Source organism: Ornithorhynchus anatinus, chromosome 3, assembly GCF_004115215.2.
Source record: "Ornithorhynchus anatinus isolate Pmale09 chromosome 3, mOrnAna1.pri.v4, whole genome shotgun sequence".
In the NCBI taxonomy this organism is placed as follows: Eukaryota; Metazoa; Chordata; class Mammalia; order Monotremata; family Ornithorhynchidae; genus Ornithorhynchus; species Ornithorhynchus anatinus.
This window is the reverse complement of record NC_041730.1, coordinates 125329161-125351148: the sequence shown is the minus strand read 5'-3', so window position 1 is coordinate 125351148 and position 21988 is coordinate 125329161. Positions and strand designations below refer to the sequence as shown.

The window sequence follows — 21988 nt, the reverse complement described above, 5'->3', positions numbered from 1 at the left end:
AAATGCCAACATTATTATTATTAGGCTGTGCTGTTTAGAGAGCTCATTTTAGAAATGTCTGAAAACTGCCGCTCTGTGAGTCAGCATAGCACACAGGACTAGCATACTGCCAGCACCGTCATCTATTTCCCCTATTGTAATAACCATATTCACCATTTCATATAAACCACAAAATGGTGCTGCTCAGGTTGACCCCCTTCCCCTCCCCACAGAGGGTGGAGTAGAGAGGCGTTCCACTACTTGAATGTGAGGACCAAAGTTTTGTTGTCTAGACAGGTCTCTGGCCTGCTGGGTGTCTAGCTGGATCATTCAGTCCAACTTGAGGGGGAAGGAAGGGTGGCCATCTCACAAAGTATCATTCATTCAGTAGTATTTATTGAGCACTTACTATGTGCAGAGCACTGTACTAAGCGCTTGGAATGTACAAATCGGTAACAGATACAGTCCCTGCCCTTTGCCGGGCTTACAGTCTAATCATCTCAGGTGGGTCTTTGATTAAACAATGCCCCAACAGAAATTGCCCTTCCAGGCAAAATCTCTGAACACTTTGGGAGCCTGGAGCCAGTAGCCACCTGGGACTACTGCTTAAAGCATACAGCGCTTTTCTTCTCACATTTTGGAGACTTTTTCCAAATAGAAAAAGCAGCCTATGAACTTAGTTACTGTAAAACTCTGGAATTCCTTGTAGTCTTATTCAGAAGTAGTTTTTGAGAGATTATTATAATGTTGGTATTTGTTAAGCGCTTACTATGTGCAAAGCACTGTTCTAAGCTCCGGGGAGGATACAGGGTAATCAGGTTGTCCCACGTGGGGCTCACGGTCTTCACCCCCATTTTACAGATGAGGGAACCGAGGCCCAGAGAAATCAAGTGATTTGCCCTAAGTCACACAGCTGACGAGTGGCGGAGCTGGGATTTGAACCCATGATCTCTGACTCCCCAGCCCGGGCTCTTTCCACTGAGCCACGCTGCTTCTCTAAATTATTATGGTGTTGGTTGAGTGCCTGGCCTGTGTGCCAGGCACTGTTCTCCCCACTGGGGTAGATACAAGCTAATCAGGTTGGGCACAGCCCCTACGGGGCTCACGGTCTTAACCCCCATTTTGCAGATGAGTTAAATAAGGCCCAGAGTAGTAAAGTGATTTACTGAAGTTCACACAGCAGACAAGTGTGGGAGGACCTGGGTTCTAATTCCGGCACAGCGAGCCTTCAGCCTGTATGGAGCCGGTGCCCAGAGAAGCGGTGGCAACCCAGACTGTGGGAGAGCCATGCAGTGTTTATAACAGAGCTATTTGTATGGTCTGAACTAGCCTGAGTAACTGTAGCCATCTGTGGTGGTCTAGTGGGAAGAGTCTGGTCTGGGAATCAGAGGACTTGGGCTCTCACCCCAGCTCTGTCGCTAGCCTGCTGTGTGACTCACTTTCCTCATCTGTTCATCTGTTAAGGGGGTGGGTAGTCCTGTCTGCCTCTCCCTACTTCACCGGGGTGTGGCGAAAGCAAAATAAGTAAAATAAGAACAGTGTGGCCTAGTGGATAGAGAGTGGGCTTGGGAGTCAGAGGTCCCGGAAGCAGCGTGGCTCAGTGGAAAGAGCCTGGGCTTCGGAGTCAGAGGTCATGGGTTCGACTCCCGGCTCTGCCACTTGTCAGCTGTGTGACTGTGGGTGAGTCGCTTCACTTCTCTGTGCCTCAGTTACCTCATCTGTAAAATGGGGATTAACTGTGAGCCTCACGTGGGACAACCTGATTACCCTGTATCTCCCCCAGCGCTTAGAACAGTGCTCAGCACATAGTAAGCGCTTAACAAATACCAACATTATTATTATTATTATTAATCGTGCCTCAGCCACATATCTGCTACGTGGCCATGGGCAAGTGATTTCACTTCTCTATGCTTCAGTTACCTCATCTCTAAAATGTGGGTTAAGGCTGTGAACTCCCTGTGGGACATGGACTGGATCCAATCTGATTATGTTGTACTTACTCCAGGGCTTAGTGCAGTGCCTGATGCATAGTAAGGGCTTAGTAAATACCATAAAAAAAACCCAACCCCATGGAAGTGCTTTGGAAAGAAATCAGCACTCCAGCTGTGCAGGGATAATCGGTCAGTGAATCAGTTATTTATTGAGTGCTTAATATGTGCCGGAGCACTGTCCTACGAAGAGAGTACAGTACAACAGAATTAGCAGACACACTCCTTGCCCGTAACGATTTTACAGTGTAGAGAGGGAAGCAACGAGGTCTGGGGGAATGTTTTAGACTCTATGTAGATGTTTGAACTTAGAAAACTGCTCACCTGTGCCACCCACCGACAAATGCTTCAAAGTGGATGGATCAGTTGTAATTACTGATCACCTACTGTGTGTGGAGTGCTCTGTTAAACTCTTCGGAAAGTACAGTTAAAGATATGATCTTTCCCCTCAAGGAGCATACAGTTTTGTGGGGCATAATATGCACATCAAACTATCGTATTTATTGAGCGCTTACTGTGCACAGAGCACTGTATTAAGGACTCGGGAAAATGCTGTATACCAATATAGCAGACACACCCACACTTGCCAGGTTGTCGGCTGTGTGACTTTGGGCAAGCCACTTAACTTGTCTGTGCCTCAGTTACCTCATCTGTAAAATGGGGATTAAGACTGAGCCCCACGTGGGACAACCTGATTACTTCGTATCTACCCCAGCGCTTAGAACAGTGCTTGGCACATAGTAAGCGCTTAACAAATACTGTAATTATTATTATTGATATTATGTGCCATTGTGCAGAGCATTCCTCTGAGCAGCGTCTCCCTTACCTTTTATTTGAGTTGCTTAGGTGTATGTTGTCTCGTGAATAAGCTATGGGGCAAATTTGTATTACAGTCCATATAATCATTCATTCAGTGGTATTTATTGAGCACTTACTCTACGCGGGGCACTATTAGACATCTCGTAATATCCCGGCTAGACTACTGTGTCAGCCTTCTCTCTGATCTCCCTTCCTCCTGTCTCTCCCTGTTCCAGTCTATTCTTCACTCCGCTGCCCGGCTCATCTTCCTGCAAAAACGCTCTGGTCATGTCACTCCCCTTCTTAAAAACCTCCAGTGGTTGCCTGTCGACCTCTGAACAAAACAAAAACTTCTCACTCTAGGCTTCGAGGCTCTCCATCCCCTTTCCCCCTCCTACCTCTCCTCCCTTCTCTCTTTCTACTGCCCACCCCGCACGCTCCGCTCCTCCGCCTCCCACCTCCTCACCGTCCCCCGTTCTCTCCTATCCCGCCGTCGACCCCTGGGCCACATCCTCCCGCGGGCCTGGAACGCCCTCCCTCCTCACCTCCGCCAAACTAATTCTCTTCCCCTCTTCAAAACCCTACTTAAAGCTCACCTCCTCCAAGAGGCCTTCCCAGACTGAGCTCCCCTTTTCCCTCTGCTCCCTTTACCGCCTCTTCACCTCTCCGCAGCTAAACCCTCTTCTCCCCCCTCTCCCTCTCCTCCTTCCCCTCTCCCGTCCCCTCCCCTCAGCACTGTACTCATCCGCTCAACTGTATATATCTTCGTCACCCTATTTATTTTGTTTAATGAGATGTACATCACCCTGATTCTATTTATTTGCTATTGTTTTAATGAGATGTTCTTCCCCTCGACTATATTTATTGCTATTGTTCTTGTCGATCTGTCTCCCCCAATTAGACTGTAAGCCCATCAAAGGGCAGAGACTGTCTCTATCTGTTGCAGATTTGTACATTCCAAGCGCTTAGTATAGTGCTCTGCACATAGTAAGCGCTCAATAAATACTGAATGAATGTTCATCCCTAAAATCCCAATGTGTAATGATGGACAGGTATCTGGGCATGAAGCTTGGACTCTGCACGCCGAATGCCATTTCACCTCCACGTGGACCAGGCTTTCAGCTGTGGTCTGTGAGCCAGTCATTGGGCAGGGATTGTCTCTATCTGTTGCCGAATTGTACATTCCAAGCGCTTAGTACAGTGCTGTGCGCATAGGAAGCACTCAGTAAATACTGTTGAATGAATGAATGGTCTGGTGTACAAAGTCAGGCGGTTGCCATCTCTGTGTGTCTCGGCAGTGTGAGCAACCATAAAGGTGGGCAGTGGGAAATGGGCAGTTTGTGTAGGAGGGTGGCGATTTGCCCAAATGTGCCATCTGACTGGGTACCACCCGAGCTAGCGTAGAGGCTGAGCAAAAGTGCAAGCAGTCTGCCAAAAGAGAAGCAGCGTGGCTCAGTGGAAGAAGCATGGGCTTGGGAGTCAGTGGTCATGGGTTCGAATCCTGGCTCTGCCACTTGCCAGCTGTGTGACTGTGGGCAAATCACTTAACTTCTCTGTGCCTCAGTTCCCTCATCTGTAAAATGGGGATGAAGACTGTGAGCCTCACTTGGGACAACCTGTTTACCCTGTATCTACCCCAGCGCTTAGTACAGTGCTCTGCACATAGTAAATGCTTAACAAAGACCAACATTATTATTATTAAATTCACACCGGGGCTGCAGTGTTTTTTGGGTAAAGGAGCTATCCCCGTGACTGTACAACTCTGAGTTGATTGATAGATTGTGAGCCCCTCCTACTCCGAGGGACAGGAACCATGTTCAGTTTCCACCTGTGTATTCTCTCCTAGTGCTTAGCACAATGCCCTGCACACAGTAAGCACTTATAGTTCTATAAACGATGTTAGAGAAGCTGCATGGCTTAGTGGCAAGAGCCCGGGCTTGGGAGCCAGAGGACGTGGGTTCTAATACCTCTCTGCCACTTGTCCGCTGTGTGATCTTGGACAAGCCACTAAACTTCTCTGTGCCTCAGTTACCTCATCTGTAAAATGGAGATTAAGACAGCCCCGTGTCTGATTACCTCGTATCTACCCAAAAGCTGAGAACAGTGCTTGGCACATAGTAAATGCTTAACAAATACCATTATTATTATTGCCTCTGGAATTCTCTGCATTTTAAGAATGTCAGAATGGGGAGCTGAAAAAGTGCAGAGTAACTGAAATGACCAGGAGGATGTAGATTTAGGATAGACTTGAAAAGTTCAGGATGCGTCAGTCTGCAGCAGTTCAGTCTAAAGACTAAGTTCACTCGATAAATACGACTGAATGAATGAATGAACATGACAAGATTACAAGATGAGGAAGAGTGTGAGTAGAGTGAGCACAGAATTATTCACCAAATCACCCTGACCTAGGGGATACTTAGTACAATTCTAAGTGATAGGTCCCAGATGAACAAAGGGAAAAACCTTCCCAGAGATGGATGGCACAAAAAAATTGTTCCTCCTGGGATTTGTACATTGTGAAAATATGTGGCTTCAGGAGGATTTGACTAAATATACGAACAGGAAAATCATAATGGGTCTCTAGTGAGACTTTAGGGGATGTCAGTTTGTCTTTAATCAGTGGCATTTGAGTGCTTACCGCATGCAGAGCACTGTACTAGGCGCTTGGGTGAGTGCAATATAACAGTCGTTACATCCCTAGCCACAAAAGGTGGGTTTCAGGGAGGGTCATCACCACACTGCTTCCAAGCGTACTTTTTTCCACCGTCGGAGGCAGTCCGAAGCTGGAGCCACCATTCATCTGACTCATTGTGATATTTCTTAGGGTCTTAAGGTACGTTCATTCTGAACAACACAAGCCTTCCTACCTAAGTGTATTTGAAAATGCCAATTTCCACAGAGTGCAGATTTGAGCTGCTACATTAGTCACAATCCGTCCGTCAAACTAAGCTCACGTCAAGAGGTGCGTTTCTCCGTAGACTGAATACGTCCATATGTTCAGCTGCAAATTAGGGTACTTACTGACCATTTACATTTCTTGACCATTTGTACCCTCTATTCACCACTCCCTCAATCCCACAACACTTAATGTACGGAGCTGTAATTTATTTTAATGTCTGTCTCCCCCTCTGGGGACAGTAAGCTCCTTGTGGGCAGAGGAATGTCTACCAACTCTGTTATATTGTTCTTTTCCAAGCACTTAGTACAGTGTTCTCTGAAGACTCTAAGAGCTTAATAAAATGCCATCGATCGATGCTTTTATAGAGTGCATTCGGTACTGACATTAATCAAGTTTAGGTCAATAGTGTATTATAAAAAGTGCAAGGGGCAGATTTTTTTGAGAAACCTTTAAATTTTGTAGAAGGCAGGCAGTGTACTGATATAGCAGATTTGCAGATATATACTAAGGCGAAAACTTAAGCAAAAGAAAAATGTCTGGAGCTGTGCGCTAATCGTATGGCACATTCTTACCATTGTGTGGACCTAAATTACTGCAAATATTTGTTCCCTAGAGCAAATATGTGCCACATTGCTGCAGTGAATCCTTGGGTTTGACTTAAAGCAAGGCACAAGAGTCTAGAGTCTAATCAACAATTTGACCAATCCAATGCCATTCCTGGCATTTCTAATTGTAACCTTTTAGGAAGAAAGCCAGCTTTTCTGTAATGTGCAGAGATGCCAATGCATGTGCAAATTTTCACATGATTCCATCCCTCTTCACCCTAGAAGTAAAAACCAGGCTTCGGGGGGAGAAACAGATGGGCATTATGATAATTATTATTACGATATTTGTTGAGCACTTACTATGTGCCAGGGACTGTAGTAAGCGCTGAGGTGGATACAAGCAAATCAGGTTGGACACAGTCCTTGTCCCATGTGGGGCTCACAGTCTCAATCCTTATTTTACAGGTGAGGTTACTGAGGCACAGAGAAGTGAAGTGACTTACCCAAGGTCACACAGCAGACAAGTGCAGTGCTCTGCACATAGAAAGTGCTCAATAAATACTACTGAATGAAGTGGCAGAGCAGGGATTAGAACCCAAGGCCCGTGCTCTATCCACTACGCCATGCTCTTTCTTTCATTATGTGTATGAACTCCCTGGGGCTCCTTCTGTGTTTGCTTATAACTTTGTCCTGGTGCGATCATGACATCTGTGTGGTTCTGGAGCTCTTCCAACTCCGGGACAGGCCTTGCTTGGCACCGAGAAGGGACTAGGGCAGAAGGGATTTTGGTGAAGGAAAGAGAGCTTCTCCTTCTAGAGAAATGGAAGGATTCTTTCTCCGGTCCCAAGAAAGGAAGTGAGAAATAGTAGCCGTTCCTGACTGTTCTGATTTTGGGGGGACATAAGAATGGTACTCGGAAAGGAATGCCTATTAGAAAAAGCCAGTTATAAAGGCAGGAAGGACAAATTCCTGCTCTTTCCCGTAACTTGTCCTTGGGAAGCAGCATGGTGTAGTGAATAAAGCACTGGCCTGGGAGCCAGAAGACCTAGGTTTTAATGGGCAACTCATTGAACCTTGCTACGCTTTAGTTTCCTCAACGGCAGAATGAGGATTCAATCCCTGTTCTCCTTCCTACTTAGATTGGGAGCCCTATGCAGGATAAGGGACCGTGTCCGACCTGATTAACTTGTATCTTCCCCGGTGCTTAGAAAAGTGCTTGACATATAGTAAGTGCTGAATAAATACCATTAAAAAAAAAGGGCCACTGAGTATCAAAGGCAGAAGACTGTGAGTTTGGAGGAAGATCACTTGCCCTCAGTTATGGGTTAGAAGAAGGGTGGAGTTAGCTCTGAGACTCGGGCAGGGGAATCCCGAGGCAGTTAACCCTTCCCCAAGAATTTCGTTAGACTTTGTCGAGCCTGTTGTTAGTGGAAAGAACGTACGGTGGCCAAGATCCGGTGCCGCCTACTTTAGACAGGCCTTGAGGGGAAAGGAAGTTGTTCTTCTTACTTCCTCCTTCCTGGCAAAGGTCATGGGTGGTGAGAAAGTGGACGAGTTAAACTTCCTGTGCTCCAGGATATAGGTTCCACCCTGCCCCGGAGACATTGAAGCTAATGGAGATCAACAGTGTCTGGTCCTGGTAAGATTCTGAGACTGTCTCGCTGGACAGGTCTGGCAGAGAACTCATCAGAAAACCATCTCTCGATCTGCCGGGCCATCGCCCCTTTGGAGAAATATGTTTCATCCTGGATGACTGGGACAGTTAAGTAGTCCAGTTTAACTCCTCTTCCACAATCCCAATAAATCCCAACAGCTGTGCTTCGTTAGAATTCCATCTCCAATGTACGTCGGAGGCATAATTCATTTTGATGAATTGAATCGATCCTTCCTTTAATTTGGGAGCTCCTTAGGGGTAAACTTTCTTGAGGGCCAAAACTGTACCACGGAAGGGTCGGTTCATTCCGACCAAGAGGACTCCTGACCCTGCTTTTAGAAGTCATGTCAAAGATAATGGAATTATTTGGCAGCGGAAGGTTTGCCAGAGTGGATTGGGGAGGTAGAGAATTCTTTCCGTTTGAAAGATTCTTATCTTTATTTCAAACCTGCAGGAAGACCTTCCTGGGTTTGTGTTTTAGTCATAGCTTTTATATTATCTCAGTCTCCGTCTCCACCACTTTGCAAATCATTAACAGACTCGGTTGTTGGTTTGGAAAATACACAAAATTCCTAGAGCTTCTCTTTTGTTGAATACACAGGAGAGGGGATCACAGACCACATGGAACTAGACATAATTAATGGGAAAACTCTACTTTAAGACCACTAAGATGGGGGAGAATCTGTAGAATGTAGGTAGCTCTTTTCAAAATAGTTTTTCCAGTGTATTTGAAACAGTATGCTAATATATGATTTTTCTGGACACGAATGATTGAGCATAACAACCTGATAGTCTTATTCAGTCTTCACAGCTTTTTGTTGCTGAGCTACATGGCAGCGAGGTCCTTGGTGTAAATTTTGAATGCATTCATTCTTCCGTTATTTACCTTTTTTTAATGTCAGGCAGAGGGCATAAGATGTTCTGCTGTTGCTATGCAACTGCTAAATCCAATATTTAATATTAATAAAAGTGAATGGCATTAGCATCAGCGAGCAGAGGGCTTGTAAAATATGATTGAACAATATCCAAGTAGAAAACTTGGCTGGGGTTTCAGTGTGGTATTTCACAGATGCCTAACTTGAGAGAGGTGACTCATAGTCAAGCACTGCTCCGAATAGTTCAGTAAAAAGTTAAAGCTCATGGCCTCCTTGGGCTGTGTTTTTAAAGTGGTAGATCAGCTTATGTGTGCCCTCGCCAACTTTTGGATTTCTTCTTGATCATATCCTAGTGTAATTTATGTACTGTACCTCACTGTAGTTATTCTCAGTTGAATCACCCAATAAAATCAGTCACAGCAGGGATTTGCATTTTCTCTAGCACGAGCCGGTTCCCGTGGTTCTCAGAAGAGTACTTTGCTGTGGCTTCTGTCGTGACCACATTTTTTTTTTTTGTGGTAATCGGGTGGTGATTTTTGAAACGTTAAGCTTAATATCGGCGGCATGAAGATGAAGGTCCTCAGGTAAATAAGCAACCACAGAGCAGGTCCCATTTTCTACCAGGATATTTATTAGCTGGCTAGCCATCAGGAGGTCACATTTGGATGGTTCTGGCAGGAAGCCACCGCCTCCGCTGACTGTGCAGGGCAGCAGCCTCCTCGCCTCTCCTCGCCGCTATTTCAGGGACATCACCTCAGTGCTCCTTGCCGCCCTCGATTCCTTGGTTGGGGCTGGAACAAGGAACAGCCACCTTAGCAAACCCACCCTAGCAGGCCACCCTTCGGGAGTGGGAGGAGTTCAGAAATTGGTGAAGTTTTTCAGGCCCGAAGATTTCTCCCTCCTTCCCAGCCCTCTCTCCCTGCCCTCCCCTTACCCGCTCCACCCTTTTTTAAAATGGTATTTGTTAAGCGCTTACTATGTGCCAGGCATGGTTCTAAGTGCTGGGGTAGATACAAGCTAAACAGGCTGGATGTAGTCCTTGTCCCGCAAAGGGATCAGAGTCTTTCACCATTTCTAGGCAAGGGAACCGACGTCCAGAGAAGTGAAGTGACTTGCTCAAGGTCATGCAACAGACAAGTGGCAGAATGGGGGTTAGAACCCAGGTTCTCCTGTCTCCCAGGCCTGTGCCCTATCCAGTATCCACTGCAGGAGGTGGGAGGAACCCAGCTGCAGCAAGCCCCACCTCCACCCCCCTCTTCTAAGTCCGACCCCCCACCAGGGACTCCCTTGGGTAAATACTCCTTGAATTGATCATTCATTGATTCATTCATTGTTATTGAGTGCTTAGTGTGTGCAGGACATTGCACTTAGCGCTTGAGAGTGTACAATATAACAGCAAACAGACACGTTCCTGCCCACAGCAAGCTCCGAAAATCCTTACAGACGCGACCCCACATTCCAGCAGGGTTACGTTCCTGGAAAATGTTGTGTCTCGAATGGGTTGTATTGGAGAACTGGCTTGTTCAGAGGCTTCACCTGCAAAGAGTTGACATCCATTCCCAGCCAGCCCTGAAGTGATTGGGCCCACACTACAAACAAGTAAAAATGGCACCGGAAATCCCCGTCTACCACTTCTGCTCATCTGCTCGCCCCCAGCTCACTGCCCACCCCGCCCCAGACTGTAAGCTTGTCATGGGCAGAGAATGTGCCTGTTATATCGTCCTCACCCAAGCTCTTAGTACAGTGCTGTGCACGCAGTAAGCTCTCAATAAACGCGACTGACTGACCGACTCTTCTGATTTTCGCACCTTTTCTGGCCCTCCCACTCCCCCGATCCCTCCGTCCCCACAACTCCCAGGTCAGCCCAGCGGGTCAGCCCAGCATGCCAAAGTGTAATCAGTGTTTTAGAAGTTAACCACAGTGACAGCTTCTGTTTTGGGTGTGCACCTTCTCCCCTCTAATAATAATCATAATTAATAATGTTGGTATTTGTTAAGCGCTTACTATGTGCAGAGCACTGTTCTAAGCGCTGGGGTAGACAGGGGGTAATCAGGTTGTCCCACGTGGGGCTCACAGTCTTCATCCCCATTTTACAGATGAGGGAACTGAGGCACAGAGAAGTTAAGTGACTTGCCCACAGTCACACAGCCGACAAGTGGCAGAGCTGGGATTCGAACTCATGAGCCCTGACTCCAAAGCCCGTGCTCTTTCCACTGCGCCACGCTTTATATGCAATTTGTTAAGCCCTTACTGTGTGCAAGGCACTGTGCTAAGCGCTGGGGTAGATCCAAGCAAATCAGGTTGGACACGGTCCCTGGCCCACGTGTGGCTCACAGTCTCAGTCCCCATTTTATACATTAGGTAACTGAGGTACAGAGAAGTAAAGTGACTTGCCCAAGGTCACACAGCAGATAATTGGCAGAGCCGGGATTAGAACCCATGACAGAACTTCTGACTCCCAGGCCCGGGCTCTATCCACTGTGCCATGCTGCGTCTCGCTTTGTACTCTCTCTTTGCGGCGGCATTGCTTTCTGCTCATGGCATGCCTTTCCAGGTCTTGGATTTTAATAATAATAATTGTATGTATTAAGCACTTACTGAATACCAAAGCAATGTGCTGATTGTTGGGGTAGATAGACGGTAATCAGATTGGACATAGTCCCCCGTCCCACATGGGACTCTCAGTCTGAGGGAAGAACAGATCACTTATCTTCCAGACTGTAAGCTCATTGTGAGCAGCAGATTCATTCATTCATTTAATCGTATTTATTGAGCACTTCCTGTGTGTCAAGCACTGTGCTAAGCGCTTGGGAGAGTACCATGTAACAATAAACAGATGCATTCCCTGCCCATAAAGAGCTCACAGTCTAGAAGGGGAGACAGACTTTTATATAAGTAATAATAATAATGTTGGTTATGTTGGAAGAGAAGCAGCATGGCTTAGCGGAAAGAGCATGGGCTTGGGAATCAGAGGTCATGGCTTCTATTCCTGCCTCCACCACTTGTCCGCTGTGTGACCTTGGGCAAGTCACTTAACTTCTCTGGGCCTCAGTTCCCTTGTCTGTAAAATGGGGATGAAGACTGAGCCCTACGTGGGACAACCTGATTACCTTGTATCTACGCCAGTGCTTAGAACAGTGCTTGGCACATAGTAAGCACTTAACAAATGCCAACATTATTATTATTATTATTATTATTATTATTATTAAACAGATAATGTTTCTGTTATATTGTTGCCGCACTCTCCCAAGCCGACAGTATAGTGTTCTACCCAGAGTAAACACTCAATAAATGCAATTGATGGATTCTTTCAGATGAGGAATATGAGGCCCAGAAAAATTAAGTAATTTGCCTAAGATCACGCAGCCGTCAAGCAGTGGAACAGTGGATCAGAATCTGGGTCTCCGGACTTCCAGTCCTGTGCTGTTTCTGCTAGGCCACTCCGTCTGCCCTGTCCTGGATTTCTTTCAGGACTTGATGTCCCTGCTGTGTTCTTGCCTTTGGCTGGCAGTTATTCCCAGCGACCTGCACAGCAATCTACATTCATCTCTCAGGGCGCATTTTCCCCTCCATTCGTGCAGTTGGAGGTGGAACGGGATCGTAGGAATCACTATGTAAATTTGTGAGTGAAGGACATTAATAGGTGTTACTCATATTGTAATATGAGGAGAGGGAGGAAGTTGAACAATAATGCAGATTAGATTATGAACATCTGGGGGCTTTTCTGAGTGTGGCAAATTAAGCCACAATGGTCTTTGGAAGGCCAAATAACTCACCTTAGTGTATTTTGGACATATATTCAGAACTGATTCTCTGGAGAAGACACTAATGCTAGGAAAAGTCCAGGGAAAACGTCGAAGATGCAGACCAGCAGTTAGATGGATAGAGACCATAACAATGATAAAGAAAGAACCATTAGAAAGGTTACGGGGTTATGGCAGAAGACAGGGCGTTCTGGAGAAAATATATCTATCGAATTGCTATGGGTCAGAAACGACCCAACAGCACTTGATAATAGTAATTATAATGCTCTTCTTGGAATAATTTTAGTTTTTCCTCTTGATAAGTTATCTTCTTCAAGTTTTGAAAATTCTTGCATTTTTGTGTTGAAATCCGGAAAATGGCTAATTGTATTTAGCCAGGAAGATTTAGAAGTATTTTGCGGCAAGCAATTCCTTGGGAAACTAATGTATTTTTCACTTGTTCAGTTCTTTGTGTTTTGCGGATTTTATGTGAGAGGTTTCAGGTTGACTTTTCTGGTTTCCCATTTCCACCTTCATCATCACCATCACCACCACCATCATCATTAATGTTGTTTATTGCCTGGGCGAATGGACCAGAAGCCAAAACCTTGGTTCCCACTCTGCAGGCCCTCACAGTGTAGTGGAGGAGACATGGCAGATTTACATTTCACCCGAGTGGTGAGAGCAGGAAGAAGAAAAAGGACCTCAAAAAAGTAGCACAGATAGGTCGGGGTGTAATAATGGTGAATCCCAGGGCAGGATTGGATAGCTCCTCCTCACGCCAACGAGGGAGCCCGCTCCCAGCGTGGTTCGTGCCTGTGGGGACAAAAACCGGGACTTCCATCCCTGCTCGGGCTTGGAGCCTGTGTTGTGCATTTGTTGGTTTTACGTGTTAAAGTTTCATCACTCCTGATTGTGTTGGTCTCTAATCCTTTCTCCCCATGTAAAATCTTAGATTGCAAGCACCACCCTCTTCCTTCCCCCTCACCTAGGACAAGAACCAGGACTGTTGGGTTACCATGACTTGCGGGGTGGGAATTTATTGGGAAAGCTCCTTGCAGGAAATGAGATTTGAGGAGGACTTTGAGGAAAAGGAGAGCCGTGGTCTGGCGTATTTGAAGGAGGGAGGAATTCCAGGCAGGGATCGACAGCGGGCCGTTAAGGCTCGGCTTTCCCTTGATAATTTGGTATCCTTCCGTGGATTAACGCTTCATGCCAGTCACCAACCCAGATGTGGACATCCTATTGGACTTGAAGCTTCGGTTATTGTTTTTCTCAACCGTTTCTTCCCAGATCATCCAGGAGTCTTCTAGAATGGACTCAGATGTCTCCTAGTCCCTTCTTGGAAAAAAGAGAAAGGTTATTATAAATCGGCGGGGGCTGTAGCTGACGTACGGTGTTAAAGTTGCTCTTCTCTGGTTTTAGGGTTTGAAAGTATTCTTGAAGGGCTGTTTGGACCTGGACTATTGAAAGACGTCAGTTTTTTTAAAGGTACGAAATCCTTTCTGTTGTTGTACTTCTTTTCTAATGACAGAAGCAGCAGTCTCTTGACAGTGTATATGTTACCGTGGCAATTTGCACCCCAGTGCCCTTCCCTCCATTCTTGCTCTGTTCCCTATGGGTTAAAATATGTATAGTCGTCATTTTGTGGCTAGAAATATGCATACTTGGCTTCTGCATAAAATAATTTCTCTGAGATCTTTGCATTTTGAGAAACTGGGAGAGATTACTGCAAGGCAAAATCAAAAGGTGTCCGAAGAGCTTAGGAAGTAATATTTTTGAAACTGGTAATATATTTGGCTTGCATGTGCGTCTCACGTTGGAACTCTGAAGTAATTTGCCGTTCCTTTCATTTTTTCAGACTGTGAGCCCGAAGGTATTTCTGATTGGTCTTTTGATGAAAATTGTCTATTTTGCTGCTTAAGAAGAGAAAAAGTAAAGGTAACGGTGGAGCTTATGAAGGCTTTAGAGTCGTGGATTGTCTGATGTGGTGTGTTTTATGTTGTAAATTTTATGTGTCTGTTGCTGAGGATTGGTAGAAAAGAAGGGAGTGATCCCTTTATGCTTTTGGCTGAATGGTCGCCTGTTGTAGATGGTTCGACAGTTCCAAAAGGCAGCTCATCGTTACCTGTGGTCTTTTAAATTACTGTGAGAATTGCAGGTCTCTGTGCAGTGTTTAATTTTGATAAGTAGCTAGGGTAAATGGGAAATCATGCTCCGGGCTATGCTTTATTGTTGATGAATTTTTCAAAGGAAGCTATGTCTTTATTTAAAAATACCAAGTGAAAAGTTCATGTCACCCTTTTGCATGAAACTGATACCTATTAGGACAGGATTCAGACTTAGCTTAATAAAGTATTACCATTAATTTGGAGAGCATCTAAGAACTTTTGCGTGAATCTCCCTCATTTTTCCTGCACAGCCACTCTGAGAGGAATTGAGAGGCAGGCTTTATTCACCTTTTGAGGTTGAAGGAAATGAAAGAGGTGATGTGCTAAAGGTGACATAGGCCAGTGGCAGAGCTATCTCAAGAAACTGTTTTCTCTTGAATCCCAGAACCAGGTTCTTTTCCCTAAACCCTCCTCTCCCCACCAATTCTTTGTTGCCGGGGGACCGAAACAGTATCTTGTGCCTGGATTGACTAAGTAGCCACTGGTTCTCAGCGTGTTCATGAAAAAGTCATGGAAGAAGATTAAATGTACAATCCCATTAATGTATAGTACACATCTGCCTGACTTCAGCTGTGCCATTTTAAATCTCATACAGTTATGTCACCAGATTTGAAACTGGTGTTTGTTACAGTTATTTTCTGTCAAATAAACGTGGCCCACATACTGCTGTTTTTTCACGCCATTTTTTGCCCAGGTGTGACGTCAATCATTTCGAGTAAGGGAATCAAGTTATTTAAATGTTTTGCTGTTTGAATTATGTGAAATATTTGCATATGGTGGTAGGATGTGTAATTTGGCACTTTAAAAGTCTCAAAATCAATCTGATGCACGCTTTTGGATAAATGTGCATCTCTAGTGGCACACATTTTTATTTTAAGGCATTTAAGTAGGACTTGGCTATTAGAGCAGAATGACAGGGAGGAGTCCAGGCTGATAGCCAGGCTGCTGGCTTCAGGCACAGGAGGGTGGTGGAGGAAATAGAGCAGGAGAAGTTGGGAACAGGGAGGGGTTTAGGAGGGACACTAAGAAAATGGACTTTTAAGATCGTTTCTCCTAATAAATTCTGGGGATGATTTTAAGGGGGATGATTAGAGAGTTGCATTAAAAGACTGGATTTTTTTTGGTGCCTTCGTGTGTTGAGTGGATATTCCTGCTTATTTAATTCTCACAGTGGCTTTCAGAGAGAGAGCCAAAATGAATTTGACAAAAGTCTTCCCTGTTATTCAGGGATGCACAGGGCTGTAACACTACCTTTTAGAGTCTACATAGCCATTCTCGGGAAGTTTTTCTTATAGGAAACTAGATCAGGTTTGTCGTGGTGAATCAATTAATGGGATTTATTGAGCTTCTATTAAGTGCTAAGCACTGCATGAAGCCTTTGGGAGAGTATAACAAGGGGTTTATGATGTAGTGGAGGCACCCGACTTCCCTCTAGCCTGGGGTTGAATTTCAGCTGTCACAGAATCCCGCATTCTGTATGTGACTGACCTACCATTTCTGGGCTTGGCCTGATTCCCCTTATAAATCCATGGAAAGGTTTCCAGCCCTGCACGTTTGAGCTTCTTGAGCTCCCGATATGCAGGGTTTATGGAGTAGTCTTGCTTGGGCTAAAAGGTACCTCAAGGAAGAAGAGCATCAGAGGTGCGATATATGGGAGTTAATCTATTTCAACCATATCCAGGCTCATTTTTAAATGCAGATGACTGAATATATATTGCACCCCCCCACCCCATTGTAATCATTGAGGAAACTGAAGGAAGCACCGCAAAGCGATTTGTCTTAGGTCATAGAGCAGGCAAGTGGGAGAAGTCAGGATTAGGACCCAGGTCGTCTGATTCCCAGGCCCGTTCTCGTTCCACTAGGTCATGCTGCTTCCGTAGTGCTGAAGCAGCAGTTGGGTGCAAGGTGAAATGGGGGGCGGGGGATGAAATCAGTCAATCAGTGGTAGTTCCTTTAGACCGTGAGCTCGTTGGGGGCAGGAATTTGTCTGTTGTTGTATTGTACTCTTCCAACCACTTCGTACAGTGCTCTGCACACAGTAAGCTCTCAGTAAATACGATTGAATGAATTTATTGAGTGTTTACCGTACGTGGAGCACTGTACGAAGCCCTTGGGAGAGTACAATGCAACAGAGTTAGCAGACCGTTCCCGGCCACAGCGAGTTCACAGTCGAGAAGACGAAGTAAGATTCATCCAAGAAAGCCTCTTGGAGGTAGTGTGATTTCAGAGGGATCGTGAAAATGAGGAGGAGCTTGGGGGAAAATTCGAAGAAAGTTAAAGGCCTAAATATCTTTATCTCTATCTGAATATTTTGTTGCTCAATAGTGGCGTGAAATTTAAACCATTCATTGGAGGAAAGAAAGATTAGCAAACATACTTGGACAAATATTCAGTCATTATGAGTCTGCAAAGAGAGAAATAAGTAAAAAGCAGAAGTGGATAAATCAATAATGCCCCAAAATTCTTGAGGGGATGGCAGGACTAGAAGGTGAGAGGATTAATTAGGGAGTGTCTCACGGTGTGTTTAGCAGGGCTGTAGCGGACCTGAGGGATGTGGCTTACTGAAGCTGACCAAGGGAAAGGGTTCATGAACAGTTCACTGGAGGAGGGAGGTTTGCTGCTTGGGAGGTGCAACAAGTGGGAGTTGAGGTATCTCTCTCGTTCAGCAAGTGGGAGATGACTCGTCTCTCTCATTCACCCCACTCTCGTTCAACAAGTGGGAGCTGACTCGTCTCTCTCGTTCACCCCACACATCCTATCCGTTACCAAGACCTGCCGGTTTCACCTCTACAATATCGCCAAGATCCGCCCTTTCCTCTCCACCCAAACGGCTACCTTACTGTTATGGGCTCTCGTTATATCCCGGCTAGACTACTGTGTCAGCCTTCTCTCTGACCTCCCTTCCTCCTCTCTCGCCCCGCTCCGGTCTATTCTTCACTCCGCTGCCCGGCTCATCTTCCCGCAGAAACGATTTGGGCGTGTCACTCCCCTTCTTAAACAACTCCAGTGGTTGCCTATCGACCTCCGCTCCAAACAAAAACTCCTCACTCTAGGCTTCGAGGCTCTCCATCACCTTGCCCCTTCCTACCTCTCCTCCCTTCTCTCTTTCTACCGCCCACCCCGCACGCTCCGCTCCTCCGCCGCCCACCTCCTCACCGTCCCTCGGTCTCGCCTATCCCGCCGTCGACCCCCGGGTCATGTCCTCCCGCGGTCCCGGAACGCCCTCCCTCCTCACCTCTGCCAAACTGATTCTCTTCCCCTCTTCAAAACCCTACTTAAAACTCAGCTCCTCCAAGAGGCGTTCCCAGACTGAGCTCCTCTTCTCCCTCTACTCCCTCTGCCAACACCCCTTTACCTCTCCGCAGCTAAACCCCCTTTTTCCCCTTTTCCCTCTGCTCCTCCACCTCTCCCTTCCCATCCCCACAGCGCTGTACTTGTCCGCTCAACTGTATATATTTTCATTACCCTATTTATTTTGTTAATGAATTGTACATCGCCTTGATTCTACTTAGTTGCCATTGTTTTTACGAGATGTTCTTCCCCTTGACGCTGTTTATTGCCATTGTTCTTGTCTGTCCGTCTCCCCCGATTAGACCGCAAGCCCGTCAAACGGCAGGGACTGTATCTGTTGCCGATTTGTTCATCCCAAGCGCTTAGTACAGTGCTCTGCACATAGTAAGCACTCAATAAATACTATTGAATGAATGAATGAAAGGTGTGGTGGCTGAAGAGAGCAGGCGGTTGAGGGAGCTAGCTAGCTGATGGAGCCCCTTGAGCGTAATGGTCGGGAGGTTTGTTTCATGTGCAGAACTCCAGCGAGTACGGCAGAAATGGCAGACCCAGTCTTGGCCCTTATTTGCTGGAGGAGACATCACACGCCTCCCAGATATCGGAAGCACAATTCATACAGAGCCAACTACAGATGTTCAGGCATAGGTATAATGAAGATCAAGAGCAGAAGGACCTGGATTTTAATCCCGGCTCTGCCATGTGGGTGCCTTGTGACCTCGGGGAAGTCACTTCACTTCTCTATGCCTCAGTTCCCTCATCTGTAAAATAGGGATTAAGACTGTGAGCCCCACGTGGGACGTGGACTGTCTCCAAGATGATTAGCTTGCGTCTACCCCAGTGCTCAGTACGGTGCCTGCACATTGTAAGCCCTTGACAAATACCACTTTTAAAAAATGTGGGGCGGGGAAGAAACGTTCACAGGAATGATTGAAGTGAATGGAGCCAAGCGATTTTGGTCTAGAAACTTCTTCTGGGGAGGAAGTGAGCCTTCTGAAGAAGGGAAGGGACACCTTTAAAATATTCAAATAAATGATCAAACTGCCTCTTCAAACTCATTTAAGACTTTAAGAGACAATACTGCCATCAGACGGGGAATGGAAAATTAGATGATGTGGTGATTTCCAGGAACCAAATTGGACATTTGGAAGCTATAGAACTTCAAGACTTGGAGTTTTAACGTAAGGAGCAGTAGTTTAATGGTCAACTCACCCGGGGTTGCGATGAAACAGTGCAGAGATTGTCCTGTAGAGCAAGTTACTAAGGGAAGCCCCGGCAAGACTTAATCATGTTATTTAGGCCTTTTTATTTGTGCTTTGTGCTAAACTGTACTATCACTTGGAATGTATGAATATTCAGCACTTGAATTGATTTGCGAGCGCAATTGTTAAATGGTGAAGTGTTAGTATCCTATTAAATTGATTCTGGATATGAAAAATGGAAACAATTTTACACCGTCAAAAGTAGTCAATTTCATTGTTTGGTGGGAGGGCTTCTTTTTTAATCAAATGAAAATGTTTCTGGTACAGCATTGTTGAAACTGATCCTACAACTCCTTAATTATACTGGCCATGTAATAGTTCAGGCCTTATCGGGAAGCAGCATGGCATAGTGGATACAGCACAGGCCTGGGAGCAGAAGGTTGTGGGCTCTAATCCCGCTCTGCCACTTGTCTGCTGTGTGACCTTGGGCAAGTCCCTTCACTTCTCTGGGCCTCAGTTACCTCATCTGTAAAATGGGGATTGAAACTGTGAGCCCCACGTGAGGCAGGGACTGCATCCAACCCGCTTTGCTTGTATCCACCCCAGTGCTTAGTACAGTGCCTGGCATATAGTAAGAGCTTAACAAAAACCATAACTGTGATTATTATTATTCCTGCCATTGATTTCCTTCATTCTATGGTCAGTCACATAATTTTTCCTTCCCTAATTGTAAAGGTCTCAAAGGGGAGGGCTAACAGTTTAGCTGTTGATGGGTGTTGAGAATGTAGGCTTATACAGTGCTTGAAATCCATGTACAGGATTATTCTGTAATGGAGAAAGAATGTTAGTGTTCATTCAAGTCAGTTGGAAATACATTCAGTGTCTTTCCCTTCCCCCAACATTTCTCATAATTGCTAAGGAACAGCCTAGCCCTCTTTGGTAGAATAGATCAACACTGCAGTGTTTAAACAGTATTCCTACACATCAATGAATACAGTCAACACTCCATTGTCTAGGGAGATTAACCAGTTCTGTGATTTGTCTAAATCCCGTGCGTGGCTGGATCATTTGGATAATTTGTTGCTCAATAGTAGTTTGAAACTTAAGCCATTCAATATCATTTCTCAATAGTGAAATGTTTTATTGTAGGAGGAGGTTTCAACTCTGATAAAATACGTTCTTTGGATTCTCCAAGGACTAGTTACAGAAGCAGCGTGGCTCAGTGGAAAGAGCCCGGACTTGGGAATCAGAGGTCATGGGTTCTGATCCCAATTCCACCACTTGTCAGCTGTGTGACTTTGGGCAAGTCACTTCTCTCGGCCTCAATTACCTCATCTGTAAAATGGAGATTAAGATTGTGGGACAGCCTGATTACCTTGTATCCCCCCCAGTGCTTAGAGCAGTGCTTGACACATGGTAAGCGCTTAACAAATACCATCGTTATTATTCATATTTTCTTTCTCTTCCTGTTCCCCTTTCCTGCAGAAAGTTTGAGATCTATCTGTCCTTTGGCTGCATTTCTCTTTTCTCTCTTATGCTTCGAAGACCACAGAAGTAGTAATTGATCCAGTGAAGACAAGTACTAAAAATATTTAGCCCTATTTATATTAATTTAATATAATACACACACACTTCTCCTTTGCACTCAAAGAGGACCCCACTGATGGTGAAATTTGGGTTCTAATCCTGGCCCTGCCGCTTATCAGCTCTGTGACTCTGGGCAAGTCATCTCACTTCTCTGTGCCTTAGTTACCTCATCTGTAAAATGGGAATTAAGACAGCCCCAGTGGGATAAAATGATAGCCTTGTATACCCAGGGCTTAGAACAGTGCTAGGCACATAGTGAGCGCTTAACAAATACCATCATTAGTATTTCCTATGAATGCAATTTATCCCCGAAAAAAGGCAAAGCCGGTTCCATAGCCCCCGGTCACATTACATATGTTATACAATAATAATGTTGGTATCTGTTGATATTTAAGCTCTTACTATGTGCAGAGCACTGTTCTAAGCGCTGGGGTGGATGCAGGGTAATCAGGTTGTCCCACGTGAGACTCACAGTCTTTATTTTGTTAATGAATTGTACATCGCCTTGATTCTATTTAGTTGCCATTGTTTTTACGAGATGTTCTTCCCCTTGACTCTATTTATTGCCATTGTTCTTGTCTGTCCGTCTCCCCCGATTAGACTGTAAGCCCGTCAAACGGCAGGGACTGTCTCTATCTGTTGCCAACTTGTTCATCCCAAGCGCTTAGTACAGTGCTCTGCACATAGTAAGTGCTCAATAAATACTATTGAATGAATGAATGAATCCCCATTTTACAGGTTAGGGAACTGAGGCACAGAGAAGTGAAGTGACTTGCCCACAGTCACACAGCTGACAAGTGGCAGAGCCGGGATTTGAACCCCTGACCTCTGACTCCCAAGCCCTTGCTCTTTCCACTGAGCCACGCTGCTTCTTTACCAGACCTGGCACTGTTGTGAGATTTGCTTCCTTGACTTGTTTTCCTTCGAAGCTCTTGCTGAAAAAGAGGCACTCTTCCCAATCGCAGTCTCTCTTGCCTTTATGTCCTCGGCGCTTGATTGATTCCCAGTTTTAACCTGCAAGCTTTGTTTTCCCCTCTCCCTTTTGGTTTCCCAGGGTTTCCCAGTTTCAGCTCGCCCTACAGCAGTGGTCTGGGCATCCTGCTGCTTTTCATTCTCTTCCCAGGTCCCTCCCAGCTTTAGCTGTTTTGAGGTGAAAACAGCTTCAGTTCCGGGAGGCCGGTTTGGTTCCTGAACTTCGTTCCTTACATTTTAGCCGGGGAGCCAGACAGAAGAAGCTGGGACACTCTTGAGGAAGAGTG

General features: G+C 45.6%; 1 protein-coding gene across 6 annotated transcripts in view; it reads left to right on the top strand.

Annotated features, from left to right (window-relative positions):
* LCOR (ligand dependent nuclear receptor corepressor) overlaps positions 1 to 21988 on the top strand; it is a 142123-nt gene that overhangs the window by 27378 nt on the left and 92757 nt on the right. For 4 of the 6 annotated variants that reach the window (XM_039911605.1, XM_039911609.1, XM_039911610.1 and 1 more), the window contains 2 exons: positions 13907 to 13972; positions 14343 to 14422. The exons of the other annotated variants lie outside the window; for them this stretch is intronic. In XM_039911605.1, coding sequence (XP_039767539.1) covers positions 13907 to 13972; positions 14343 to 14422 — 146 coding nt within the window. The remainder of the gene's footprint in view (positions 1 to 13906; positions 13973 to 14342; positions 14423 to 21988) is intronic. 6 annotated transcript variants of the gene reach the window in all.